This window comes from Corythoichthys intestinalis, chromosome 10 (assembly GCF_030265065.1).
Source record: "Corythoichthys intestinalis isolate RoL2023-P3 chromosome 10, ASM3026506v1, whole genome shotgun sequence".
In the NCBI taxonomy this organism is placed as follows: domain Eukaryota; kingdom Metazoa; phylum Chordata; class Actinopteri; order Syngnathiformes; family Syngnathidae; genus Corythoichthys; species Corythoichthys intestinalis.
In genome coordinates, this window is record NC_080404.1 from 58117390 (window position 1) to 58141166 (window position 23777).

General features: G+C 39.3%; 1 protein-coding gene across 1 annotated transcript in view; it reads left to right on the top strand.

Moving 5' to 3' along the window:
• Positions 1-1457: 1457 nt before the first annotated feature.
• Positions 1458-23777, top strand: part of lrrfip2 (leucine rich repeat (in FLII) interacting protein 2) — a 50403-nt gene continuing 28083 nt past the window's right edge. The window contains exons 1-10 of the mRNA XM_057847599.1: positions 1458-1659; positions 2525-2674; positions 14379-14465; positions 14935-15120; positions 17892-17957; positions 18060-18098; positions 18233-18304; positions 21685-21732; positions 21820-21888; positions 22031-22117. Of these exons, the coding sequence (XP_057703582.1) occupies positions 2585-2674; positions 14379-14465; positions 14935-15120; positions 17892-17957; positions 18060-18098; positions 18233-18304; positions 21685-21732; positions 21820-21888; positions 22031-22117 (744 nt within the window). The 5' untranslated portion in view covers positions 1458-1659; positions 2525-2584. The remainder of the gene's footprint in view (positions 1660-2524; positions 2675-14378; positions 14466-14934; positions 15121-17891; positions 17958-18059; positions 18099-18232; positions 18305-21684; positions 21733-21819; positions 21889-22030; positions 22118-23777) is intronic.

Genomic DNA, 23777 nt, shown 5'->3' on the forward strand with positions numbered 1-23777 from the left:
CTTGAACAGTACACATTATGTTAAAGGGGAAAAAAATGATAAATTGCCTGGTAATATTCAACATTTGTTTAATTTAGAAGAAGTGCATTCATAATCTAAGAAGGACATTTAATTTCAAAAGGATTAGGAACAGAACAACAATGCGAGGTTTCAGCATAGTTTGTGCTCTGAATGTAGAGTTAAAAGAAATGTCAAAATATTTATCAGTGCAAAAGAATGTTTAAACAATCAATAATTCAGTGTTACATGTGTGAACCTGTGCAATGATGGTTTTCAAGTTTGTATTATCTTTTTGTGTTTATTTACTTAATTATTTATTTTGTTATATTGATATGCATGTACAGTTTTGAATAATATGGAGGTGCGTCTTATGTATAAAATTCATTGTATTTTGAATGTGTAGGGATAGGGACCTTATAAGCTATGCATCTTCTCACTCCTTTTCAGATGTTTTTGTTATTATTTCAATTAATAATTTTTGTGTGGATTATTTTGATTTAACAACTGAAATAATTCAATCAATCAAATCAATCATTTATTACTGCTTGAAATCAATCAATCAATCAATTTGCGGTAAAGGGTCTCAATAGGGTTTGGGGGATATTAATAGGTCACTTCATGTTCATTTTTGGGGAATTAACAGGTCACTTCATGTTGATTTTGTCCCGATTCCTATTCATTTGGGGACATTCCCAGGTCACTTCCTGTTCTTTAACCCAAAATCAGCATGAAGTGAGCCGTAAATGCATCAAAATCAACAGGAAATGGTTTTAGAATTGACACAAAATCAACAGGAAATGGTTTTAGAAATGCCACAAAATCAACAGGAAGTGACCAAAAGTCAATATATTGTGTATTGTAGAACGATTTCCTGACCCATGTATCGATAATTGTCGTATAGCCATATCGTGATATCATCACTATCATGAACCTTGAATCGCCAATCGTATCATGAGGTACCCAGAGGTTCCCACCCCTAATCGGCATACCCACAACAAAGTAGAACAACCACGATAGTAAAGTAATTTGATTGTCTGACACTTTTTGGGGCAAAAATCCAGATTTAAATGTAGGATCTAATTAGATTAGACTAGTTCGTGGTCTACCTAATTAAGTGTTCACTTCCCACCAAAGTGTGTTTAAAATTGTCCGTTACTACCCTCTTGTGGCTGTAAACATACTGTGCAATTCAGAAAATGTGTCCGTTGTATGTACTGTAATTCGGTGGTAGGTTCATAAAAAAATAGGGAATATATATTCCAAATTAAGAATTAACCGTCCAGTGAGACGTTGTAAAATTTCATTTTTAGACTGTGTCAAAGAAGGCTAAAACGCCTCATTGGTCGGCTTGTGGAAAATCGTCTAACATTGTAAAAGCTCTGAATATAAATGTCAAGTCATGGAAAAACTTCGTCGTCGATATGATATGTTAGCATTGAACGCACCATCACGCCCTCATTTTCCCTCCATCCGGGTATTTGGAGGTATCCAGTGTGGAGACTGGTAAAGGAGGGCAGCGGCAGGCTGATGACAGCTGTCAGAGTGGGCAAAAACACTTCCAAATTCAGAAAGGAGGACTAATGTAGGACCCTTAAACCGCCGAGTGGGGAGGATAATACCTTTGCTGTGTCGCACGTTGGTTTTTTTGACACCAAGAAGGTAACTTGACCTGTGTTTGAGTGGGAAATCTCAGTGGAAGAGCACTGCCAATTTGTATTTGTCTTGGGAGAATCGAGGGCTAGCGGCAGAGCTAGCAAGCTAACTCCAGCTAAAAGAGTCTAATCGAATACTGCTAGTTGTATTGTGTAGAGAGTAATATCAGATGATTGACAGATTAGTACAAAATTTGCGGTTTTGTTTAGGTTTAGTGAAACTCGTATGGCCATTAGTTATTAGTTAATGGCTATTGGAGGACAAAATGCTAGTTAGCGAGTCGGGCTATGTTACTACTGTGCTGGCTAGCAGAACCTTCCGTAGCGATACTTTTTAATCTAGGTGATTATAGTACTTTTCCCATACGATTAAGTTCAACTGCCCTGTATGTATTGTATTTTTGCTTATAGTTATAATGGTGTTAAACAAGTAACGTGTTGGGCTAACGCCAGTCATTTCTGAAAGTCAAACACAATCGAATGCCAGATTGTGTGTATATTTTATTAGTCGATGTGAGTGTTCCTTCTGGAGTTTTAATCCAACAATTTCTCGCACGTCACGAATATACAAGGTACATTACTGAAGTCCCACCACTTAGCCGTAGTTCAAACCTGGAGTTTTGAGCCAGACTAGCAGTCTATTATTATTATGACTCATTTTTTACTGCTGCATGCTCCAACTCTATGCCTGTCACATTTCAAGCTGGTTCATGTCATGCACAACTGTTATCCACAGCTATGTTGCATACATGAGTGATGTTGTGTTTTTGCTGGAATAGAAGTTGGAGATAAGGGGAGTTGGTCTGTCATGCCCACTGTTCTAAGATGAGTTGAAAAACAACTGAAAGATTTGCTCTGTTTTCCCCCAACAGTCTAATTCACACATCAAGCTTGCACATTACTGGAGAAGCAAGTACAGTTGGTGGGAAAACATGGGCACACAAGGCACTGGTAGGAAGCGTGCCCCACTGAAAGATCGCTTCTCTGCAGAAGATGAGGCCTTGAGCAGTATTGCACGAGAGGTATGGACTAAAGTCTTGATTAAATTCATCGTTTTGTCGACACTATCACGGAATTTTTTTGGTTTTGTTTTGTGTTTTTTTGCACTTGCGATTCACGTTGATTTACCGATGACATGCCATGCACATGTAAAGGATTTATTACCCTGTCTAAAACCCAGGAAGTATTTGAAGTCTTTATCAGCGCTTTATCAAAATGTTTGGACGTTGATCTATGACTGAAAGAAATATTTATTTGAACATCAAAAGCAAGTTGTTAGCGGTCCGTGAGTTATGCGATGACATGTTTTGTTTACACGGAAATTCAAATACTGCTAGTGTTTCATAATAATAGGATAAAAACATTTTAGTTATGGCTAACAAGTTCATTTTAAGTGGCTATAGTTATTAATTTCTTTCATCTCTATAAATTGCCTGACAATTGCACGGTACACGATGATCCAAGTCACAAGTAGGTCACAAGTGGGCATGTGCCGGTATGAGATTCTGACGGTATGATGACCTAAGTAGGGGTGCACGATATCCATTTTTTGAAACCGATATCGATAACTTCCTGATCCTCAAAGCCGATACCGATATCGATAACCGATAATAAATATACTCTTTTAAAATGTATTTTCCACCTGAGTTAAAACATCAGTGAGTGAACCCATTTTCAATAAAGCATGAGGTTTCTTCTCTGCACAGTACGAAATCCTTGTCTAGCCACAGCACCGTGCATGCTGACAGAATTAACATTACATGTCCATATGTCCGTGGTGAAACTTGCGTGCCGTGCATGGTTGCTGATCGAAGTATAGAAGCAGGTGGCAATCTCATCATACTTTGCCGGTAAACATTCGGCTTGGAATGATGAACCTGGGCTCCAAATGACAAAGTAGCCATCTGATACCTATGTCTTCGACGAGGGAAAAGGGTTGGTTGTCTAGTCCCATCATTTCTGTGATCGCTATAGCCCTCGGTCATCTTTGTGAAACTTTTCAAAGGCCTCGTTAAATGGTACAACCCCGGTTTTCTTGTAATTGGATGGGTAGCTTCATTCGCAGCTCGCGCGTCCTCGTACTCTTTTAAAACACCATCGAAGCGATTGTCATCTTTTAAGTGGCTTATTAAGATGTGTTGTAGCTCGACACTTTTTTTCCCTCCTCATGGAACTTCGGCTTTGCATTCGTTACAAATTGCGATTGAAGCGTTTTCCATTGACAACTTTAAAAAATCCCACACTACCGACGTACTAGCCAGCCGTGCTACACACTGCCGTCACTTGAGCGTTACGTCACAGAAAGGGAGCGCTTGATTTGTGGCACAACTCCCTCTTCTTAAACCACACACAGTCACTGATACATTGTCCTGGCAAAACAGGAGTGGAAACGAACGCACACATCCCAATCCACCAACACAGTGCCAAAAATATTAAACTGTATATTATTGGGCCTATTAATAATGTTATTGTATTTATTGGGATGACGTCATAATTCCTATTATCGGTCCGGTAATTATCGTGTATGTACTGTGGGGCAAATAAGTATTTAGTCAACCACTAATTGTGCAAGTTCTCGCACTTGAAAATATTAGAGAGGCCCGTAATTGTCAACATGGGTAAACCTCAACCATGATTTGATTTTTAAAGAATTTATTTCCAAATCATGGTGGAAAATAAGTAATTTGTCAATACCAAGACTTTGTTTATTGGCAATAACAGAGACCAAACGTTTTCTGTAACTCTTCGCAAGCCTTTCACACACTGTTGCTGTTATTTTGGCCCATTCCTCCATGCAGATCTCCTCTAGAGCAGTGATGTTTTGGGGCTGTCGTTGGGCAACACGGACTTACAACTCCCTTCGCAGATTTTCAATGGGGTTGAGATCTGGAGACTGGCTAGGCCACTCCAGGACCTTGAAAGGCTTCTTCGGGAGCCACTCCTTTGTTGCCCCGGCTGTGTGTTTGGAATCAATGTCATGCTGAAAGACCCAGCCACGTCTCATCTTCAATGCCCTTGCTGATGGAAGGAGATTTTCACTCAAAATCTCTCGATACATGGCCCCATTCATTCTTTCCTTTACATAGATCAGTCGTCCTGGTCCCTTTGCAGAAAAACAGCCCCAAAGCATGATGTTTCCACCCCCATGCTTCACAGTGGGTATGGTGTTCTTCTGATGCAATTCAGTATTCTTTCTCCTCCTTTCTTCACGAGAACCTGTGTTTCCATCAAAAAGTTCTATTTTGGTTTCATCTGACCATAACACATTCTCCCAGTCCTCTTCTGGATCATCCAAATGCTCTCTAGCGAACTGCAGACGGGCTTGGACGTGTACTGGCTTCAGCAGGGGGACACGTCTGGCAGTGCAGGATTGGAGTCCCTGGCGGCGCATTGTGTTACTGATAGTAGCCTTTGTTACTATGGTCCCAGCTCTCTGTAGGTCATTCACTAGGTCCCCCCGTGTGGTTCTGGGATTTTTGCTCACCGTTCTTGTTATCATTTTGCCGCCACGGGGTGAGATCTTGCATGGAGCTCCAGATCGAGGGAGATTATCAGTGGTCTTGCATGTGTTCCATCTTCTTGCCCCCAAAGTTGATTTCTTTACACCAAGCGTTTTACCTATTGCAGATTCAGTCTTCCCAGCCTGGTGCAGGTCTACAATTTTGTCTCTGGTGTCCTTCGATAACTCTTTGGTCTTGGCAATTGTGGAGTTTGGAGTGTGACTGACTGAGGTTGTGGACAGGTGTCTTTTATACCGATAATGAGTTAAAACAGGTGCCATTAGTACAGGTAATGAGTGGAGCCTCGTTAGACCTCGTTAGAAGAAGTTAGACCTCTTTGACAGCCAGAAATCTTGCTTATTTGTAGGTGACCAAATACTTATTTTCCACTCTAATTTGGAAATAAATTCTTTAAAAATCAAACAATGTGATTTTCTGTTTTTATACCACATTCTCTCTCTCGTGGTTGAATTTACCCATGTTGACAATTACAGGCCTCTCTAATCTTTTCAAGTAGGAGAACTTGCACAATTGGTGGTTGACTAAATACTTATTTGCCCCACTGTATAACCTTAAGCCAAAATATCACGGTATCACATAGTGCAATTATAGCTTTAAAATGTGTTACTTTGAGATATCTGGGTTAAAAAAAAAATTTTTAAACACAATTTTTTTTCCATTGAACAGAATTTTAATTTTCAATACATGAGCAAATTGAAAGTATAATATTAATATATATATTTAGGTGAGCATAAACCCGCAGCCACAGCTCAACATTATTACCATCAGAACAAAAATAATGGAATTATTTTCCATATAAAGCAGGTGTGTATGACTCGTATCATGTTTGCATTATACACACATACTCTTTCTCAACACAGACAGTTGCAAAAGAGAGTGGAAAAAAAAACACCACATCTTACCACCGCTAGACACGATAAACACGCTTCAGTTACAGCGCTGGCCAAAAGTATTGGCACCCCTGCAATTCAGTCAGATAATGCTCAATTTCTCCCAGAAAATGATTGCAATTACAAATGCTTTAGTAGTGATATCTTCATTTATTTTGCTTGAAATAAAAAAACACAAAAAAAGAATAAAAAAATAAAAAATTTGTGATTCATTATCATTTTGCTCAAAACTCAAAAATGGGCTGGACAAAAGTATTGGCACCCTCAGCCTAATACTTGGTAGACAAGATAACTGCGAACAACCACTTCCGGTATCCATCAATGAGTTTCTTACAATGCTCTGCTGGAATTTCAGACCGCTCTTCTTTGGCCAACTTCTCCAGGTCTCTGAGATTTGAAGGGTGCCATTTTCAGATTTCTCCACAGGTGTTCTATGGGATTCAGGTCTGGCCACTTTAGAATTCTCTAGTGCCTTCTCTCAAACCATTTTTGAAGTGTGTTTTGGGTCATTGTCCTGCTGGAAGACCCATGACCTCTGAGGGAGACCCAGCTTTCTCACAGTGGGCCCTACATTATGCTGCAAAATTTGTTAGTAGTCTTCAGACTTCTTAATGCCGTAGACACGGTCAAGCAGTCCAGTGCCAGAGGAAGCAGAGCAACCTCCGCCATGCCATGTTTGACTGTGGGGACCGTGTTTTTCTTTCAAGTCCTCATTTTTTTGCCCTGTAAACTCTGTTGTTGCCTTTTCCCAAAAAGCTCTACTTTTGTCTCATCTGACCAGAGCACGTTCTTCCAAAACTTTTTTGGCTTTCTCAAACTCCAGGCTTGCTTTTTTATGTCTCTGAGTCAGAAGTGAGGTCTTCCTGGAAATCCTACCATACCTACCAATACATACCAATCCTACCCTTTTCATTCAGACGCCGACGGATATTATAGGTTGACACTGTTGTACCCTTGGACCGCGGGACAGCTTGAACTTGTTTGGATGTTAGTCGAGGTTCTTTATCCACCATCCGCACAATCGGTCGTTGAAATGTCCTGTCAATTTTTCTTTTCCGTCCACATCTAGGCAGGTTAGCCACAGTGCCATGGAGTTTACATTTTTTGATGACACTGCACATTATAGACATAGGAACATTCAGGTTTTTGGAGATGTACTTGTAGCCTTGAGATTGCTCATGTTTCCTCACGATTTTGCTTCTCAAGTTCTTAGTAGGGCTGGGCGATATGGCCTTAAGCACGTATCACGGTAAATTGAGCAGATTTACCTCGATAATGATAAATGACGATAAATTCACCCAAGCGGACTGTTATATAATCTGAATCGATGCATGAAATACAGATTAACCGTTTCCCGTTGATTTGTTTACCAGCTTTCAATTTAATATATTTATCAATTCTACATGCAGTCTAAACATCAAGTATGTTAAAATTTCTTGTAAACAATAAGAATTCAAGAATGAACATTTATAACAGCTTGTATGGCTTGAACAATGTACATTGTCAAAATCAATATGCCTGTGCAAACATGTCCTTGTAACACAAATGACTTACAGCTTGAACAGTACACTTCAAAAAGACAACTTGTTATTAATGGCTGCTGTGACATAATTACTCAACACAAGTGTTTACTTCAAGGTTTCAGGTTTTTTCCCAGTGCATTTTTTAATAAATGCACGCACACATTAAAGCTATATTGATCTTCTGCAAATGAAACATTTAAGATTTTATGATGGCACTAATGACACAGAATTAAGCACATACAGAAAAATAGCTGGGGCTAAACAGTCATATTATAAGTTTCACTTTTGGATTGCACTTTATGCTGAATGCTTTACCATCAGAAAAGCTATCGGAGAAATCACACAGAGACAGATACAAAATAACGCGACATACTAATTGCTAGATGCAGTCCGTGCCCAATCCACTCATTAAGTTCAGCCGTTTCGACAAGGTTAGAGCCGCTGTCCGACTCCCTCACGTTCATTTGTAGCGTTTACCGCTAGCGTTAGCCGCTAGCGTTAGCCTGTGGCCTGGCTACCAGTAGAAAGCACTGAAAGCACCCTCTCCGGAAATCGTGAGAACAAGGGAAGACAGCGGGGTTTTTTTAAATTACCGAATTTACCGGCATTGTCAAAATTACGTCGGTCATCGTGAAGAATTTCGGTAACGGTAAATTTTAGGTTTACCACCCTGCTCTAGTTCTTAGACAGTTCTTTGGTCTTCTTTCTTTTCTCCATGCTCAATGTGGTACACACAAGGACACAGGACAGAGGTTAGGTCAACTTTAATCCATTTTAACTGGCTGCAAGTGTGATTTAGTTATTGCCACCACCTGTTATTTGCCACAGGTAAGTAACAGGTGCTGTTAATGACACAAATTAGAGGAGCATCATGATTTTTCAAAGGGTGCCAAATGCCAATATTTTTGTCCGGCCCATTTTTGAAGTTTTGTGTAAAATGATAATGATTTAAAAAGAAATTTCAATCTCCTTTGTGTTTTTTCTTTGCAAGCAAAATCAATGAAGCTATTACTACCAAAGCATTTGTAATTGCAATCGTTTTCTGGGAGAAATTGAGCATTATCTGACAGAATTGCAGGGGTGCCAATACTTTTGGCCAGCACTGTATGTGTCAAATCCTTCTCATATGGGGATAGTCTAGTTGTGCTCAAGACATGCTTTGACTGCACAATGTTTTTGTCTGAGGGAGGCTACCTGTCTTGTAACAACTTGCCCGTGGAATACTTCATCTTGTTCTACTGCAGGGCTGCCATTCTTCTTTGAAAATGCTGTTACTATTAACATGGAAGACCAACATCGTGGAAAGAGTTGTTTTCCTCAGACAAACTGTTCAATTATCTGCTCGTGATTTGTTAAGGGTTTTTCCTTTTACACAAATCAGTTTATCGATTGTTTTAAGAAAAGCTTTCCAGGCGCCTCGCTCGTTCTTGGCCACGAGGCACAGGGCTCCATTTGCTGTCTTTACAGTCACGGAGTCCAGTCATAGAAACATGAGTCATCCGGCCCACCCGAGCAGCTTCTAAATTTGAATCTCTTTGCAACAAAACTGATTAGATTGACTCTGCAGGGAGTTCAAGGGGTCAGTGCGCAACCAGGTGTTTTAGAATTGTCTTGGCATGAATCCCGCTGTTATTTTTTTGGCATTGTTTTAAATCGAGTACATTTAAAAAAATAGTCTAAATGCAATGAACTTGCGATACAAGGGTCACGATAACGATGATCTCACGATATGGTCTTATAACAATTATCGATATAGAAATCATTCTAAGATACTCTAATATTAACCATAATTATGACACCGCAGCAAGGCAGCATTCATCTGCGCATGCCAAAATAATTTGTTCCGACCAAAGGTGTGATGCACGATCGTATCCATATTTTTAGCATTTGTGAAAACTGCATCCGATCATAATTTTAATCGGAAAACTGATGGGAGTACGATATATTTGTCCATTTAAACATAGCCATTGATGAGATGAAACAATTTTGCGAAGAGGAATGGTTTAAAATCTCCCATTTGTTGTGCATGTCTGATCTGCAACTACCGGAAATTTTTGGTTGAAGTTATTACTGCCGGAGGTCGGCTCAAGCAGTGATTAAATCCAAAATTGTCTCCCTCCCCCGACCCTCCACCCTCTGCGCTGTGACATTTACAGCTTGTATTGAGTAAAAGCATGGAAACATATGATTGTTTGTATGGTCAGTATTTTGCTTTGTCTATTTTTGAGACGTGGATACAAATCAGATCATGTTGTTTACCAGTTCATGGAGAAATACATGGAGTTGACGTTTACTTTCCGTGCAACTGTATCTATACCACATGGCTTATTTGAGGGCAAATCTGTCTCCTGCAGTAAGCCGGCCTTCATCCCTCTCCATATACTTTTGAGCCAATGATGTGTCCAGCTTTTGAATGCCACACAGCGGACAGGGACTCGCCTGGCGAACACGCATGCGTTTGGCCATCTCATTTTTTAAGAGCATTGTGCGCCGCAGAGCCCAATGAAAGCATTTTGGCGGCACAAGGGCTTACCAAACACGACATCCTGCCGTCAAATGTTCTAGTGAAGCCTGAAGAGATTCCATTGCATTATCATTTAAAGAGGCCACATCTGTCAATTAAAGCAACACTCGGTAACTTTTCAGTTTTGGTCGATTTTAGCGACACCGGTGGACAAAAGTGGTAGTGTTTTGCCTTAAGGAAGACCACATTTCCCATGAGGACCAGTCCAGCACAGCCGCACGCACGTGGTTGTAAAATCCTCAAGCAATCAAAAATCAATCTCCCGGTCGCCTGCAGCTAGATTAAACAAAATTTCTGTTTAAAGTGGCTGTGTGAAGGATGAATAGTGATAAGGCAATGAATAGAGGTGGGAATTTTGGGGCACCTAACGATTTGATGACAATTACAATTCAGAGGCTACGATTCGATTATAAATCGATTGTTGATGCACCCCCCAACTACATTCAATTAGCGTAGATTTTCTTTTTCTTTTTTGCCCAGCAGAAAAATGCGAGTCTGAAGGGGTTTAGTATAGCTCTTACCATTATTTTAGACACGCCCCTCACCCAACCACACCCACTTTACGCCTGCAATCCGGGCCCCCTTGACGGCCGGGGGCGGCCGCATCCCGGGCCCCCTCTTAACTCCGGCCCTGGTTGATGGTGGAACCTGTGTTCTGAATTCTGATGGGCAAACCAGTCCCATTACATGCTTGTCAGTCAGCTGAGGCTATAGATAGACCTCAGCTTTGCGGCTGTGCAGAGCTGCTCATCAGACAGACAGCTCAACAGGTGCAAAGTACAGTACTGGTATCACTTGATTACTTCCATCTCCACTTGCACAAAGGATATTTCATTTATGCAATCTCAAACACATGCTCTAACACTTAAAAACTGTTTGGTCGCACATTTTTTTAAGTTATTTCACTCATAAATTGGCAAACCAAATGAACAAAGTTTACTATCTGTAGCTATTTTCTTTTTTGGGAAGCAATTAATCTGTCAAGCCAGGTTGTGCAGGTATTTTGCCAATGTTTTCCTTGTAAAATGTTGCTTAGAATTAGGCAGCGTTCAGACAACAGACTGAGAAGCATCTTGTCTGTATCTGATATGAAACATTTTTTGTTTCCGTTTTGCAAAAATCAGATTTCTATGCTTTGTGACTTTTCAGACGACAAAAGGGTCATCCAGTTACAATCTTACGGTGGCCAAGAGTCGTCAGGCGAAATGCCAAACATGGTGCAAAAGAAAAAAGCATGTTTTCTCGTAGGCACCGTCTGTTTGCATTATTGTAACACACTTAATATAATCAATCAGGGAATAATATCGATTCTCGTATTTACTGTTTGACTGTTTATATGACTCTAACACCCCCAATATAAAATAAATAGCACTTATACCATAGTTTAAGGGAAACAAGCGGAATATAGGGCATAACGGATACTTGACGCTTTCTTATCACGGAAGCCCAACGTGTGCGTCATGCAACTGACTGAGCAAGATTGACGCTGACATGTACAAGCCCACGTCTGCACTACCAACTCTCGCAATCAGTTCTATGGGACAGTCCGGAACAAATGGCAGGACGCCCTGTCCCAACACAAGGCACACCGGAGAACGCCCGATATCCAACAGATAACACGACTGACAAGACTCCAAAAGCCCCTTTGACGCTAAGGTGGCAAAACCCACAACTCTTGTTGCCCTGACAACAGTAACTCTCGAATCCTCCTGTCCAATCCACAAACGAACAATAATCCTAAACAACGCCTAAACACACCTTTCTTTCTGCCCACAGCCCGCCACGCGAGAGCCTTCAAAAGACTGAATGTTTAACTAATCAGTGCTATTTTGCTCGGGAACCTTTTGTTGACTTGTGATATGGTGACCTTGGATCCTCGCCTGGGTCCCTCTGTGCTGTATGATTGCTGTCGACTCAGAATAAATTGTCAACTTGTTTCGAAGCCTTTTTCCAGCTTTCAAAATGGAGTCAGTACAAGGGGTTAAGACCAAGGTGAACACGCGGAGTTTGGCCTTTTGGCCGGGTTGTCGGGATCTCTCCGGCCCAGGTCGTTGGATCTGCGCCAGCGCGGGTCCGACCGTTCAGCTGGCATGATTCTTGCAATCTGGCTAAAAGGTCAGATTCCTTCAATGCCAATTGCAAACACTTTGCAAAAGGAAAAAAAAACACGAATGCAAGCTGGCACAACACGACTCCCACTCGCCAAAGCACGATTGCAAGTTGGCAAAAGGGTGAACCCCAAAAGCCAAAACACGAACGCAAATGGCTTGCAACACGAATGCAACAGAAAAACGCAGAAATGCAAACTGCCACAACATGATCCCCAATTCCTAATGCGCGATTGCAAATTGGCAAAAACCCCAACTGCAACAAGAATGCAAATGGCTCGCAAGACGAATGCAAGAAGCCAGCTCTGCTCTGTACAAACGTTGTAAATTTAAAAAGTAGTACACTGCTGGCCAAAATATATTATCTGTCAGATAATGCTGAATTTCTCCCAGAAAATTATTGCAATTACAAATGCTTTTGTAGTAATATCTTCATTTATTTTGCTTTCAATGAAAAAACACAAAAGGGATTAGGGGGAAAAAATTAAATCATTATCATTTTACACAAAACTCAGACAAAAGTATTGGCACCCTTTGAAAAATAATGTAAGAAAGGAGACCAAAGAACTGTCTGAGGACTTGAGAAGCAAAATTGTGACAAAGCATGGGCAGTCTCAAGGCTACAACTCCATCTCCAAAGACCTGAATGTGTCTACCGTGCGCAGTATCATCAATAAGTGTAAAGCCTACGGCACTGTGGCCAACCTCCCTAGATGTGGACAGAAAAGAAAAAATTTCAACAAAAGATTGTGTGGATGGTGGATCAAGAACCTCGACTAACATCCAAACAAGTTTAAGCTGTCCCGCAGTCCAAGGGTACAACAGTGTCAACCCGTACTATCCGTCGGCGTCTGAATGAAAAGGGACTCTATACTCAGGAAGACCCCACTTCTGACCCAGAGACATACAAAAGCCAGGCTGGAGTTTGCCTAAACTTACCTGAGAAAGCCAAAACCGTTTTGGAAGAATGTTCTCTTGTCAGATGAGACAAAAGTAGAGCTTTTTGGGAAAAGGCATCAACATGAGAGTTTACAGGGAAAAAAACGAGGCCTTCAAAGACAGGCTTTGACTGCACAATGTCAAAAAAATGGCGGAGGTTCCCCGATGTTTTTGGGGTTGCTTTGCTACCTCTGGCACTTGACTGTGTGCATGGCATTTTGAAGTCTGAAGACTACCAACAAATTTTGCAGCATAATGTAGATATACTTTTGTCTGGCCCATTTTTTGAGTTTGATGTAAAATAATCATCATTTAATTTTTTTTTTTCATTATCTTTTGTGGTTTTTCATTGCAAGCAAAATAAATGACGATATTACCGTATTGGCCCGAAAATAAGACGGCCCTGATTATAAGACGACCCCCTCTTTTTCAAGACTCAAGTTTGACTCGTTGACTTTTTGAACGCCAAATTTTTTTTTATACAGAAAATAATTACAGTACACCTGAGACAAATGATTATAACAATATATTTGAGAGAAAAAGCACGTTATTTTGCCTCATTCAAATCTTAATATCTGAACATTTAAATATGTAAACTAAAGTGCAATCACATTCGTAAATGAATGGCTTCTGGTTTTTGAAATGTAAATAAACCAATCTATTGTGACAAAACAACAAAATTGCAATAACTGCATGAACCATCAAAGTGAGGTCTAACTGTAACTGTAGTCTTGAAACAAATCTGAATAAGTAAGAACATTGCAATAAAATAATGCAAACTGGTTAAACTTGAGAGTAGCTGAGATCTGTCATGACAGAACTTTACTCAAGTTCAGCATTCGCTTAATTGATATCTGGCGCCATCCAGCATCGTGAATGGGTATTATGTTTAGATTGCGAATATAAGACAACCCCCACTTTTTCAGTCTTATTTCAATGCAAAAAACATCAGCTTATATTCGGGCCAATACGGTACTACCAAAGCATTTGTAATTGCAGTCATTTCCTGGAAGAAATGGAGCATTATCTGACAGAATTGCAGTTGTGCCAATACTTTTGGCCAGCACTGTATGATCTCTGCAAAAAGATTGTGAACAAAATGTGTAGATTATTAAAGGGTTGTCTTTCAGGTTGAGATGATTTTTGTCCGATGACGCGTTTATGAAACGTACATTTTTTACGTATTTGCTAACAAGTGTCTGTTCATGTTGTGTCTTATAGGCGGAAGCCAGACTTGCAGCGAAGAGAGCGGCACGGGCAGAGGCCAGGGATATTCGGATGAGGGAACTTGAACGTCAGCAGAAAGAGGTATATAACCCTCTTATAAATAAAAGCCTTAAAAGTCCGTTTACAGTAGCTGTACATTGAATCCTCAGATTTGACCATTTAGACTGCTAGAACAGTACAATCCAATATTGTTGTTCCGAGGTAAGTCTCTTCACATAAAGTAAAATTCAATTCGATTAGCAGCGCACGTTCTGTTCTTTTTTCCTTTTGATTTTTATTAGGGGCATACAACACGGTGACATTGCTCTATGCTGACTGTTTGTGATGTTCACTGGCTGGTGGACTCACTCAGTGCTTTGTCACTGCGACAGTGTCTGGGATCAGTATTTGCCTTGTTGTACATTGTATTCTGTGCTGACTTGGCTGTTTAAATATATTTCTTGTAAAATAAACATGCTGCATGTCCATAGAAATACCAACATTTCTATTCTTGAAACAGTTGTTGGCCACTTTTGACATATCAGCAGTTTTGGGTAATGTATGATTGTATGTTTTTTTCCTGGCACTTCCTCCCTCTGTCCAGCTTTCTTACCGCTCATCAAGCAGCAGCAGCAGCAGCAAAAAATGGGGTCAGATCCACCAGTGGATGGTAGGCGAGTGGGAGTGCTGCAAACCACTAACATCCTGTTGTGTGGGGATTGAGCTGGAGTCTTACTTTCGACCCTTACTACTAGGGGTTGGTACCGTACGATACGATTTGCGATACAAGGTAGCGATAGGGCGATGTAACAATTATCGATACATGGGTCAAGAAATTAGTCTAGGATATTCTACAAAACAAAAAAAATATCTTCACCCAAAAACAATATACAGTGTATCACAAAAGTGAGTACACCCCTGGCATATTCTGCAGATAGAGTTTATTTATTCATTATTCAAACCGGTCGGACGTCTCTGGTGATCAATGGCAACCAATGACTTTAATTCTGGGACATTTCACATCATTCCTTGTTGAGTTTCCGTCACTTCCTGTAGATTTTGGGGCATTTGACTCCCACACAGCAGACATGCTTGCCTTGTGGGATCGTATCGGATCATGTGACCAAATCTGATGCGTTCTACCGATAACGAGTATCCGGTCGTGGCACCTCTAGGTAATACACGACACTTGAGTTACCAACCAAACGAAAATAAGCGTCAGTGTATTTGCTTTAAATTAGGGCTGTCAAACGACAAAATTTTTAATTGAGTTAATTACATCTTAAAAATTAATTAATCGTAATTACGCCTGTCGCGATAACAAATTTTAGTGTGCGATAATTTATCTCATAAATTATTGCGATATGCGATATTATTGCGCCCCCCCCCCCCCCCCACACACACACACACACACACATTTTTTTTTTAAACCAATTTACAATGACAGTGAGAATACAGTATATATTAATGGATCAAGTAAAGGCACTTAAACACGATAAATATTTACTCTTAAATTCAAAAATACTTTTTAAGAAATCACAACTAAAAACAATAGACCATGCCTCTTAAGTAAAAGACAACAATATTAATACCACACAGAAACACAGAATAAATTAAATGTGTTTTTCAAGAAAAATAAATAAAATTGCACTTAATAACTTAAGCATTTAGGCAACTGAAAACTTTTCCCCTCATAGCTTCTGCTATGGTGTTCCATACAGTTGCAACGATACAGTTAAGTCATGGTTCGGTACGATTTTCGATACGGGGGACATGATTTTCGATTTGATTCAATACATTTAATGCTCTGAAAAGAAAATAATTGTTTTTTTGTTTTTTGTTTTGCTAACGAGCAAAAATTAAATTGCCATCATATAAGCATGCATTTCAGTGCATAACATTTATGTGCTTACTTCTTACTGAGCTGAAGAAATTTTGTACAAAAGTGCTGAGAACAATCTTTACTGTTTGTAAAGTGAGGTGGGGCACACTGTTGATTGCTACAGCTCTCTTAGCAGCTAGGTTTACTACATGAGCAAGACATCCTATTTGTGGTCCGAATCCATCTGTGTCACGTACTGAATTAACAATATTTGCAGCATTATCTATAGTCATTGGTATGGATTAATTTGGTATTCTTAACTTCCATTCAGTCATGGTGGTTTATAATTCATCAATGTAGTATATGGACTACGTGTCCCATAATCACTCTGGGCTCACGTAGCCAATGGCATGGGACGTGGCACATCTAGTTTGCTATTTCATGATATCTAGTGTGTGCGTGCATTAAAAAAGTTAGCAAACGCCACAGAAGTCACGTCTGCTCATTACTGCACAACACCAGCATATGACAGTCGACTTTCATCGACAGGACAAGTTTGAAGCACAGCGCTCTGAATTTGCCACTCAAATATCCCGTGTTGTGCCGAAAAATAGCCGCCCCGCGTGAATTGTCACCCCTGACGGGAGCGCCAACACGTCAACAACACCAGTACACCGTAGATGGTCCGCAGTCAATCCGGAGCACTGACGCGGCCGGTATACGTTAAACAATAGGATATAATGGGAACGATTGGCTCCGAGGCTATTGTTTAAGGAATCCAAACTTTTAACAGCACGTCTGCCGCACGCGCGAGGTGATAAATCGCAGCGGAAAAATTACCGCCTTCATTTTTATTTGTCGTGCGATAAATGGCATTATTGCATATTGCGACAGGCTTAATCGTAATTAATCGCAATTCAAACCATCTATAAGATATGCCATATTTTTCTGTAAATTATGGTTGGAATGGAAAGATAAGCCACAAGATGGATATATACATTCAACAGACTGTACATAAGTACCGTATTTGTTTATTATAACAATAAATCAACAAGATGGCATTAACATTATTAACATTCTGTTAAAGCGATCCATGGATGGAAAGACTTGCAGTTCTTAAAAGATAAATGTTAGTACAAGTTATAGAAATTTTATATTAAAACCCCTCTTAATGTTTTCGTTTTATTAAAATTTGTAAAATTTTCAATCAAAAAATAAACTAGTAGACCGCCATTGTTGATGTCAATAATTACACAATGCTCATGGGTGCTTAAGCCCATAAAATCAGTCGCACCCAAGCGCCAGCGACAAAACTCCAAAAAACACAAGTAACAAGTGGACATTGTGACACTGTGCTGTCATTTTAATCTGTTTGAGCGGGGCATTTGCGTTAATTGCGTCAAATATTTTAGCGTGATTAAATTTAAAAAATTAATTACCACCCGTTAACGCGATAATTTTGACAGCCCTACTTTAAATGTTGATGAACTGGATTTTATTAATGATATGTTATGCGTGTCTTTATTTTCAGTCAATTGTCTTGCATGTTCATGAACTGTCTTTGGCGTGGGTTTTTTTTTTTTTTTTTTTTTTTTTTTTGTGTGTTCAATGAATATTGTGAGGAGTGGGAGAAGCCCTCACCCTGACCCCTGTAATTGAGCTTCTTCTTTGCTCTGATCCTGACCAACTTTCTTTCTTGACTCCAGGCTGACTCAGAAAAAGCTAGAGCAACTACTAGTAGTAGTAGTAGTAGATCAAGCGGCTATCATCGGGTTTGTATATTTCCCCCTGCTTTCACACTCCCTTTTTTTCACTGCTCGCCTTTCTTTTCATTTCTCTCTCTTTTATGTTTTTGTCTATTTCCACATCAACAGGGCCTGGATGATGATGTCATGTCTGTCCGCAGTTACAGAGTGGGTACATGCATCATTGAATATGAGTAATATTTATGAGTAGGAAATGGTTTTAAGCAAAAGTCCAGTAAAATACCTGTATTTGTTCATGGACATTGTGGTTGTATGGTAATATTTTTGTACTGCATTTGAAGTCAACCTCATCAGCGATCCGTGACTTGGGCTCTAACAAGAGTCGATCCAGTTCTCGTAGAAAAGACCTCTTGGTGCGTGCCAAATGCGTCGGTGCATGTGTGTGTTTCTTTCTGGACTGCTTTGTGGGAGCTGTATGGCTATGCATGACAGTTTCCTAGTTTGATATTTCAATTAGATTTATAAGTTGCTCAATTTGAAGTGTGATTATGAATGACCTTAGGTAACTTTTTTTCTCATATTTAATAAAATACAACACTGTGAAGTAGAATCTCATTGTGAAAATGAGGGGTGTGCCATCTAAGGCAGGAAACGATTCGATTTGATTACGGTTCAGGGTGCTATGATTCGATTATTGAACGCGGTATTAACAACGATCACGTTTTTCGATGCATTTCCCCCCTACCTTTCAGGATTTCCTTTTTGTCTTCAGGCTTGAAAATCTCTCAACTTGCGGTGAAATTGGCCATTTTGAGGTCAAAAAGGGTGACCTACATGAATTGTGTAGAGCCGAGGAGAAATTATTTCAGGGGGAGGGGGTCGTAAGTCCATCTAATTTACTAACGACATGTTTTATTCAAGTTGCTAAGCCTGTCGCGATATGCAATTAGTCCATGTATCGCAAGGTAAATAAAAAGTTCTTTTCGCAGATGTTCATTTGTCATCAACACACTGTAGGATTACAGTTCAGACATACAACATAAGGAAACACATCTATATTAAACAGTAAACACTGTACGTTAGCATTGCTAGATTGAAACTAATGGGGGGAGGGATACAACCTACTTTAGCCTGCTATAAAACATTGGCAGTCTCTCCAAAACGCTAACTTGCGGTCAAAAGGTGACACTTCAAACATGAAAAATTGCTGGTCAACAGCATTTGCAAACTTTTTTTTTTTTTTAATCTATTAGTGACACCAACAAGCAATGACGAAAAGTGCTTTTTTGCAAACAGTAAAGCTTAAGTTTAGTGGTTTACGTACTTCCGGGTGAACATTTCAAAATAAAAGCATGTTGTGTTCGTCATATAAATAACGATTTCTGGAGTTAATCCCACATACTTCAGAACTAATACGTAAATACTGTACTACTACAGAATTCAGATTCTACACTGGGAATAGCTTTAAAATGACACCTTTTATGAAAAAATATGATTGGCAAAGAATAATTATTATAATGCTATTATATATACTACTACTATAATAATAAGGCTCAATATTTTTTAAGAACTTTTTTGAATAATGTTGGAAAGGTGGTCAGTGTTTTGAATGTTTACTATCCATTCTTTTGCACTAGTAAAATATTATTAGCATTTGACCTCATTGTTTATGTGTGATTAATTGTTATTTACATGTTTATTTGCACTAAAGAATTTAAGTATTCCAAAATGTTTTTAGGAATTAATAAGCGTCAACAAAAATTTCATTGCTAAATTAGTTTTTTTATTTAAAAAGTTTAGTCGACTAATCGTAAAAACAGTCTGCTGACTAATCGGGAGAAAATTAGTCGTTTGGGACAGCCCTAGCGTACTGGAACATATTTCCTCCACACACCCTTCTCACCTTTTTAACCCCTGACCCTTTTTCCATGCCTGTTTTTTACTTTCTGGCTTCTTCATACTTTTAAGCAAGGTTTGTTTATCAGTACAGTATTCATGAATTAAAGTAGCCAAACACATTTCTATCCATTACGTTTTGTTTCCAATTGCCAAATGATCCACTAGGAACAATGGAAAGTAGGGCTGCAGCTATCGATTATTTAAGTAATCGATGATCAACTAGTTAGTTTGAATAATTGAGTATTAGGAACATTCAATGCATTGCAGAATACATTTTAGGAGATTTAAAACAAAGGCTTGCTAAGATTGCATTTTCAAAAGAGAACTAAATCCAAATACAAAATTCCGGAGTGATTCTAATTAAATGAAAATACAAAATAAAATTCCGGAGTGATTCTTTAAAGTATGCAGAATTGCACTTTAATTTAAATGCAATAAATGCATTTAAAACTAAATTCAAATACTGTACTTGAGCTAAATAAATGAGAATCTGCGTACAACAAAAGGACAACTGGCTAGCTTGCATAGCAAAAGTCCGCTAGCTTAAATGCTATAAAATGCTAACGTTATTTTATTTTTATTTTTTTATACAAAGCTCTTAATAAATCATTCAAACATGTATTCCCACAAAAAAACTGCTGAATATACAAACATATTAGCTCAAAGAAAACATACCTTATATTGTTCTTAACAGGGAGCAGCTGGATTCAGCCAAGAGTTATGGCGTATTCACTGTTACCTCTACAGGGCAGTGTATCCACCCAAATCAGTAAAATTAAATGCAACACTTTAGGGCTGCAGCTATTGAATATTTTAGTAGTCGATTAATCGATGGACTAGTTAGTTAGAATAATCGAGTAATCGGATAAGGAACATGAAAAATTCAAATACATGAGCTGAGCCTCAAACAGTATAATTTTTTTTTTCTTAAATGAGGCTCTATGTACAAGAAAAAAACAATTGGCTAACTTACATAGAAAAAGTTCGCTAGCTTAAGTGCTGTAAAATGCTAGTTTTTCGTTTTACAATAACAAATTTTTCAGACACATATTCCCACAAAAACGGTTGAATATACCTATAAACTAAATTATGAATGCATTAAAAAACATTAGCTCAAACAAGAACTTAGCTTACTTTGGTCTTAACAGGGAGCAGTTGGATTCAGCCATGTGAAAAGAGGCAGTCCAGAGGGCAGTGTATCCACCCTAATCAATCAACCGAATGCAAACACTTTCAAAAGAAACCATTACAATGCCATTTTAATTAAACGAATACTCGAAGCAACAAAATTTAATTTCGAATATTTTTTTCTAATCGAATACTCGAGTTAAATCGATTAATCGTTGCAGCACTACAACACTTTCAAAACCATTACACCGTCACTCTAAACAAATCATCGAAACAGCTAAATTAAAAGCTTTTTTTTCTAATCGAATTACTCGAGTTAATCGATTAATCATTGCAGAAATGGATAGAAACATGCCCATAAAACACAAAGCTGAAAAAAACTGTTTCAAAGGCAATACTTATTACTCCTTTAACAAAACAATAAAGTATACTATAAGAACAGGAACTGTCAACATTCTCACCTTGTGCGTTCCATTAGGTGTCCGGGCGGCAGGCGTCTGTTTTACTTTCGTCCGCGAGCAGCGGTAGTGTTTTATGAACTTATTGTGGAAAATGGTCATTTTTGAACATTTACGAATCATAATCGAACCGTCACTTTTCGAATCTCGATATATCTAATAATCGATGGATTGGCACGCCGCGAGTGAAAATGGTTTTCTTGAGATTGTTTTGCTTGAAGAATTGATTAACCTTGGTTGGGTGCATCAAGTATTTTCACCTCCCTTTTGACGTTTAGTTTGTTTGTCTTTGGTCCTTTTCTCTTCAGTCTGATGGGTTGAAGAATAGCTCCACTCTCAAGAGCTCACGTTCCACTGTATGTATGTATTTCTGTGAGTACGTACATATCTGAAGAATCCTCTATACTCATTGAAATTATGAATTTCTTTTAATGGGTTAACAGAGTTCTGTATACAATGATCTACATGGCCATAAAAGGTCTTCATCTAGCTCCTCCAGGAAGGATTTGCTGGTCAGTAGTACTTCATTTTAACAAGATCTGCTTTATACTCATGCCACGGTTCTACAGTAGTACCAATGATCGGTGGTGGTTTAACTAGCTGTTTCTTACTTTTTGGGGTGTATGTTATGTTGCCGCCCCCAACCCCACCTAGACTGGACTGTACCACGATCAAAGGAAATATACCAGCCTTACGAAGACCAAACATCTCCCTCCTACGGCGTCTTCCTACCTGCCACGGGTCTGTCCTGTTCAACTCATGCTTACACAGAAATAGACATTAAAGCTAAACATGAAAACTTTAACCTTTACACTGTGCTACAGTGCTGGCCAAAAGTATTGGCATTTCTGCAATTCTGTCAGATAATGCTGAATTTCTCCCAGAAGATGATTGCATTTAGAAATGCTTTGGTTGTAATGTCTCCATTGATTTTGCTTGCAATGATAAAACACAAAAGAAAATGAAAAAAATAAACAAATCATTATCATTTTACACAAAACTCCAAAAATGGGCCAGACAAAAGTATTGGCACCCTCAGCGGCCTAATACTTTGTAGCACAACCTTTAGACAAAATAAATGCTAACAACCTCTTCCGGTATCCATCAATGAGTTTCTTACAATGCTCTGCTGGAATTTTTGACCATTCTTCTTTGGCTAACTGCTCCAGGTCTCTGAGATTTGAAGGGTGCCAATTTCAGATCTCTCCACAGGTGTTCTATGGGATTCAGGTCTGGCCACTTTAGTAGTCTCCAGTGCGTTCTCTCAAACCATTATTTAGTGTTCTTTTGAAGTTTTTTGGGGGGTCATTGTCCTCCTGGAAGACCCATGACCCAGCTTTCTCACACTGGGCCCTAGATTATGCTGCAAAATTTCTTGGTAGTCTACAGACTTAATAATGCCATGCATACGGTCAAGCAGTCCAGTGCCAGAGGAAGCAAAGCAACCCCAAAACATCAGCAAACATCCGCCGTGTTTGACAGTGGGGACCGTGTTCTTTTCTTTGAAGGCCTCATTTTTTTCCCCTTTAAACGTTACGTTGATGCCTTTTCCCAAAAAGCTCAATTTTTGTCTCATCTGACCATAAAACATTCTTCCAAAACATTTTTGGCTTTCTCGGGTAGGTTTTGGCAAACTCCAGCCTGGCTTTTTTGTGTCTCTGTGTCAGAAGTGGGGTCTTCCAGGGTGTCCTACCGTAGAGTCCCTTTTCATTCAGACGCCGACGGATAGTACGTGTTTACACCATTGTATCCTTGGACTGCGGGGCAGCTTACACTTGTTTGGATGTTAGTTGAGGTTCTTTATCCACCATCCACACAATCTTTCGTCGAAATCTCTCGTCAATTTTTTTTCTTTTCCGTCCACATCCAGGCAGGTTAGCCACAGTGCCGTGGGCTTTACACTTATTGATGACACGGCGCACGGTAAACACAGGAACATTCAGGTCTTTGGAGATGGACTTGTTGCCTTGAGATTGCCCACGCTCCCTCACAATTTTGCTTCTCAAGTCCTCAGACAGTTCTTTGGTCTTCTTTCTTTTCTCCGTGCTCAATGTGGTACACACAAGGACAGAGGTTGAGTCTACTTTAATCAATTTTAACTGGCTGCAAGTATGATTTAGTTATTGCCACCACCTGTTATGAGCCACAGGTACATAACAGGTGCTGTTAATTACACAAATTAGAGAAGCATCACATGATTTTTCAAAGTGCGCCAATACTTTTGTCCGGCCCATTTTTGGAGTTTTGTGTAAAATGATAAGGATTTCATTTTTTTCCCCCATTCTCGTTTGTATTTTTTCATTACAAGCGAAATACATGAAGATATTATTACCAAAGCATTTGTAATTTCAATCAATACTTTTAGCCAGCATTGTACTTGTTGTTGTAAATGTACTGTAGA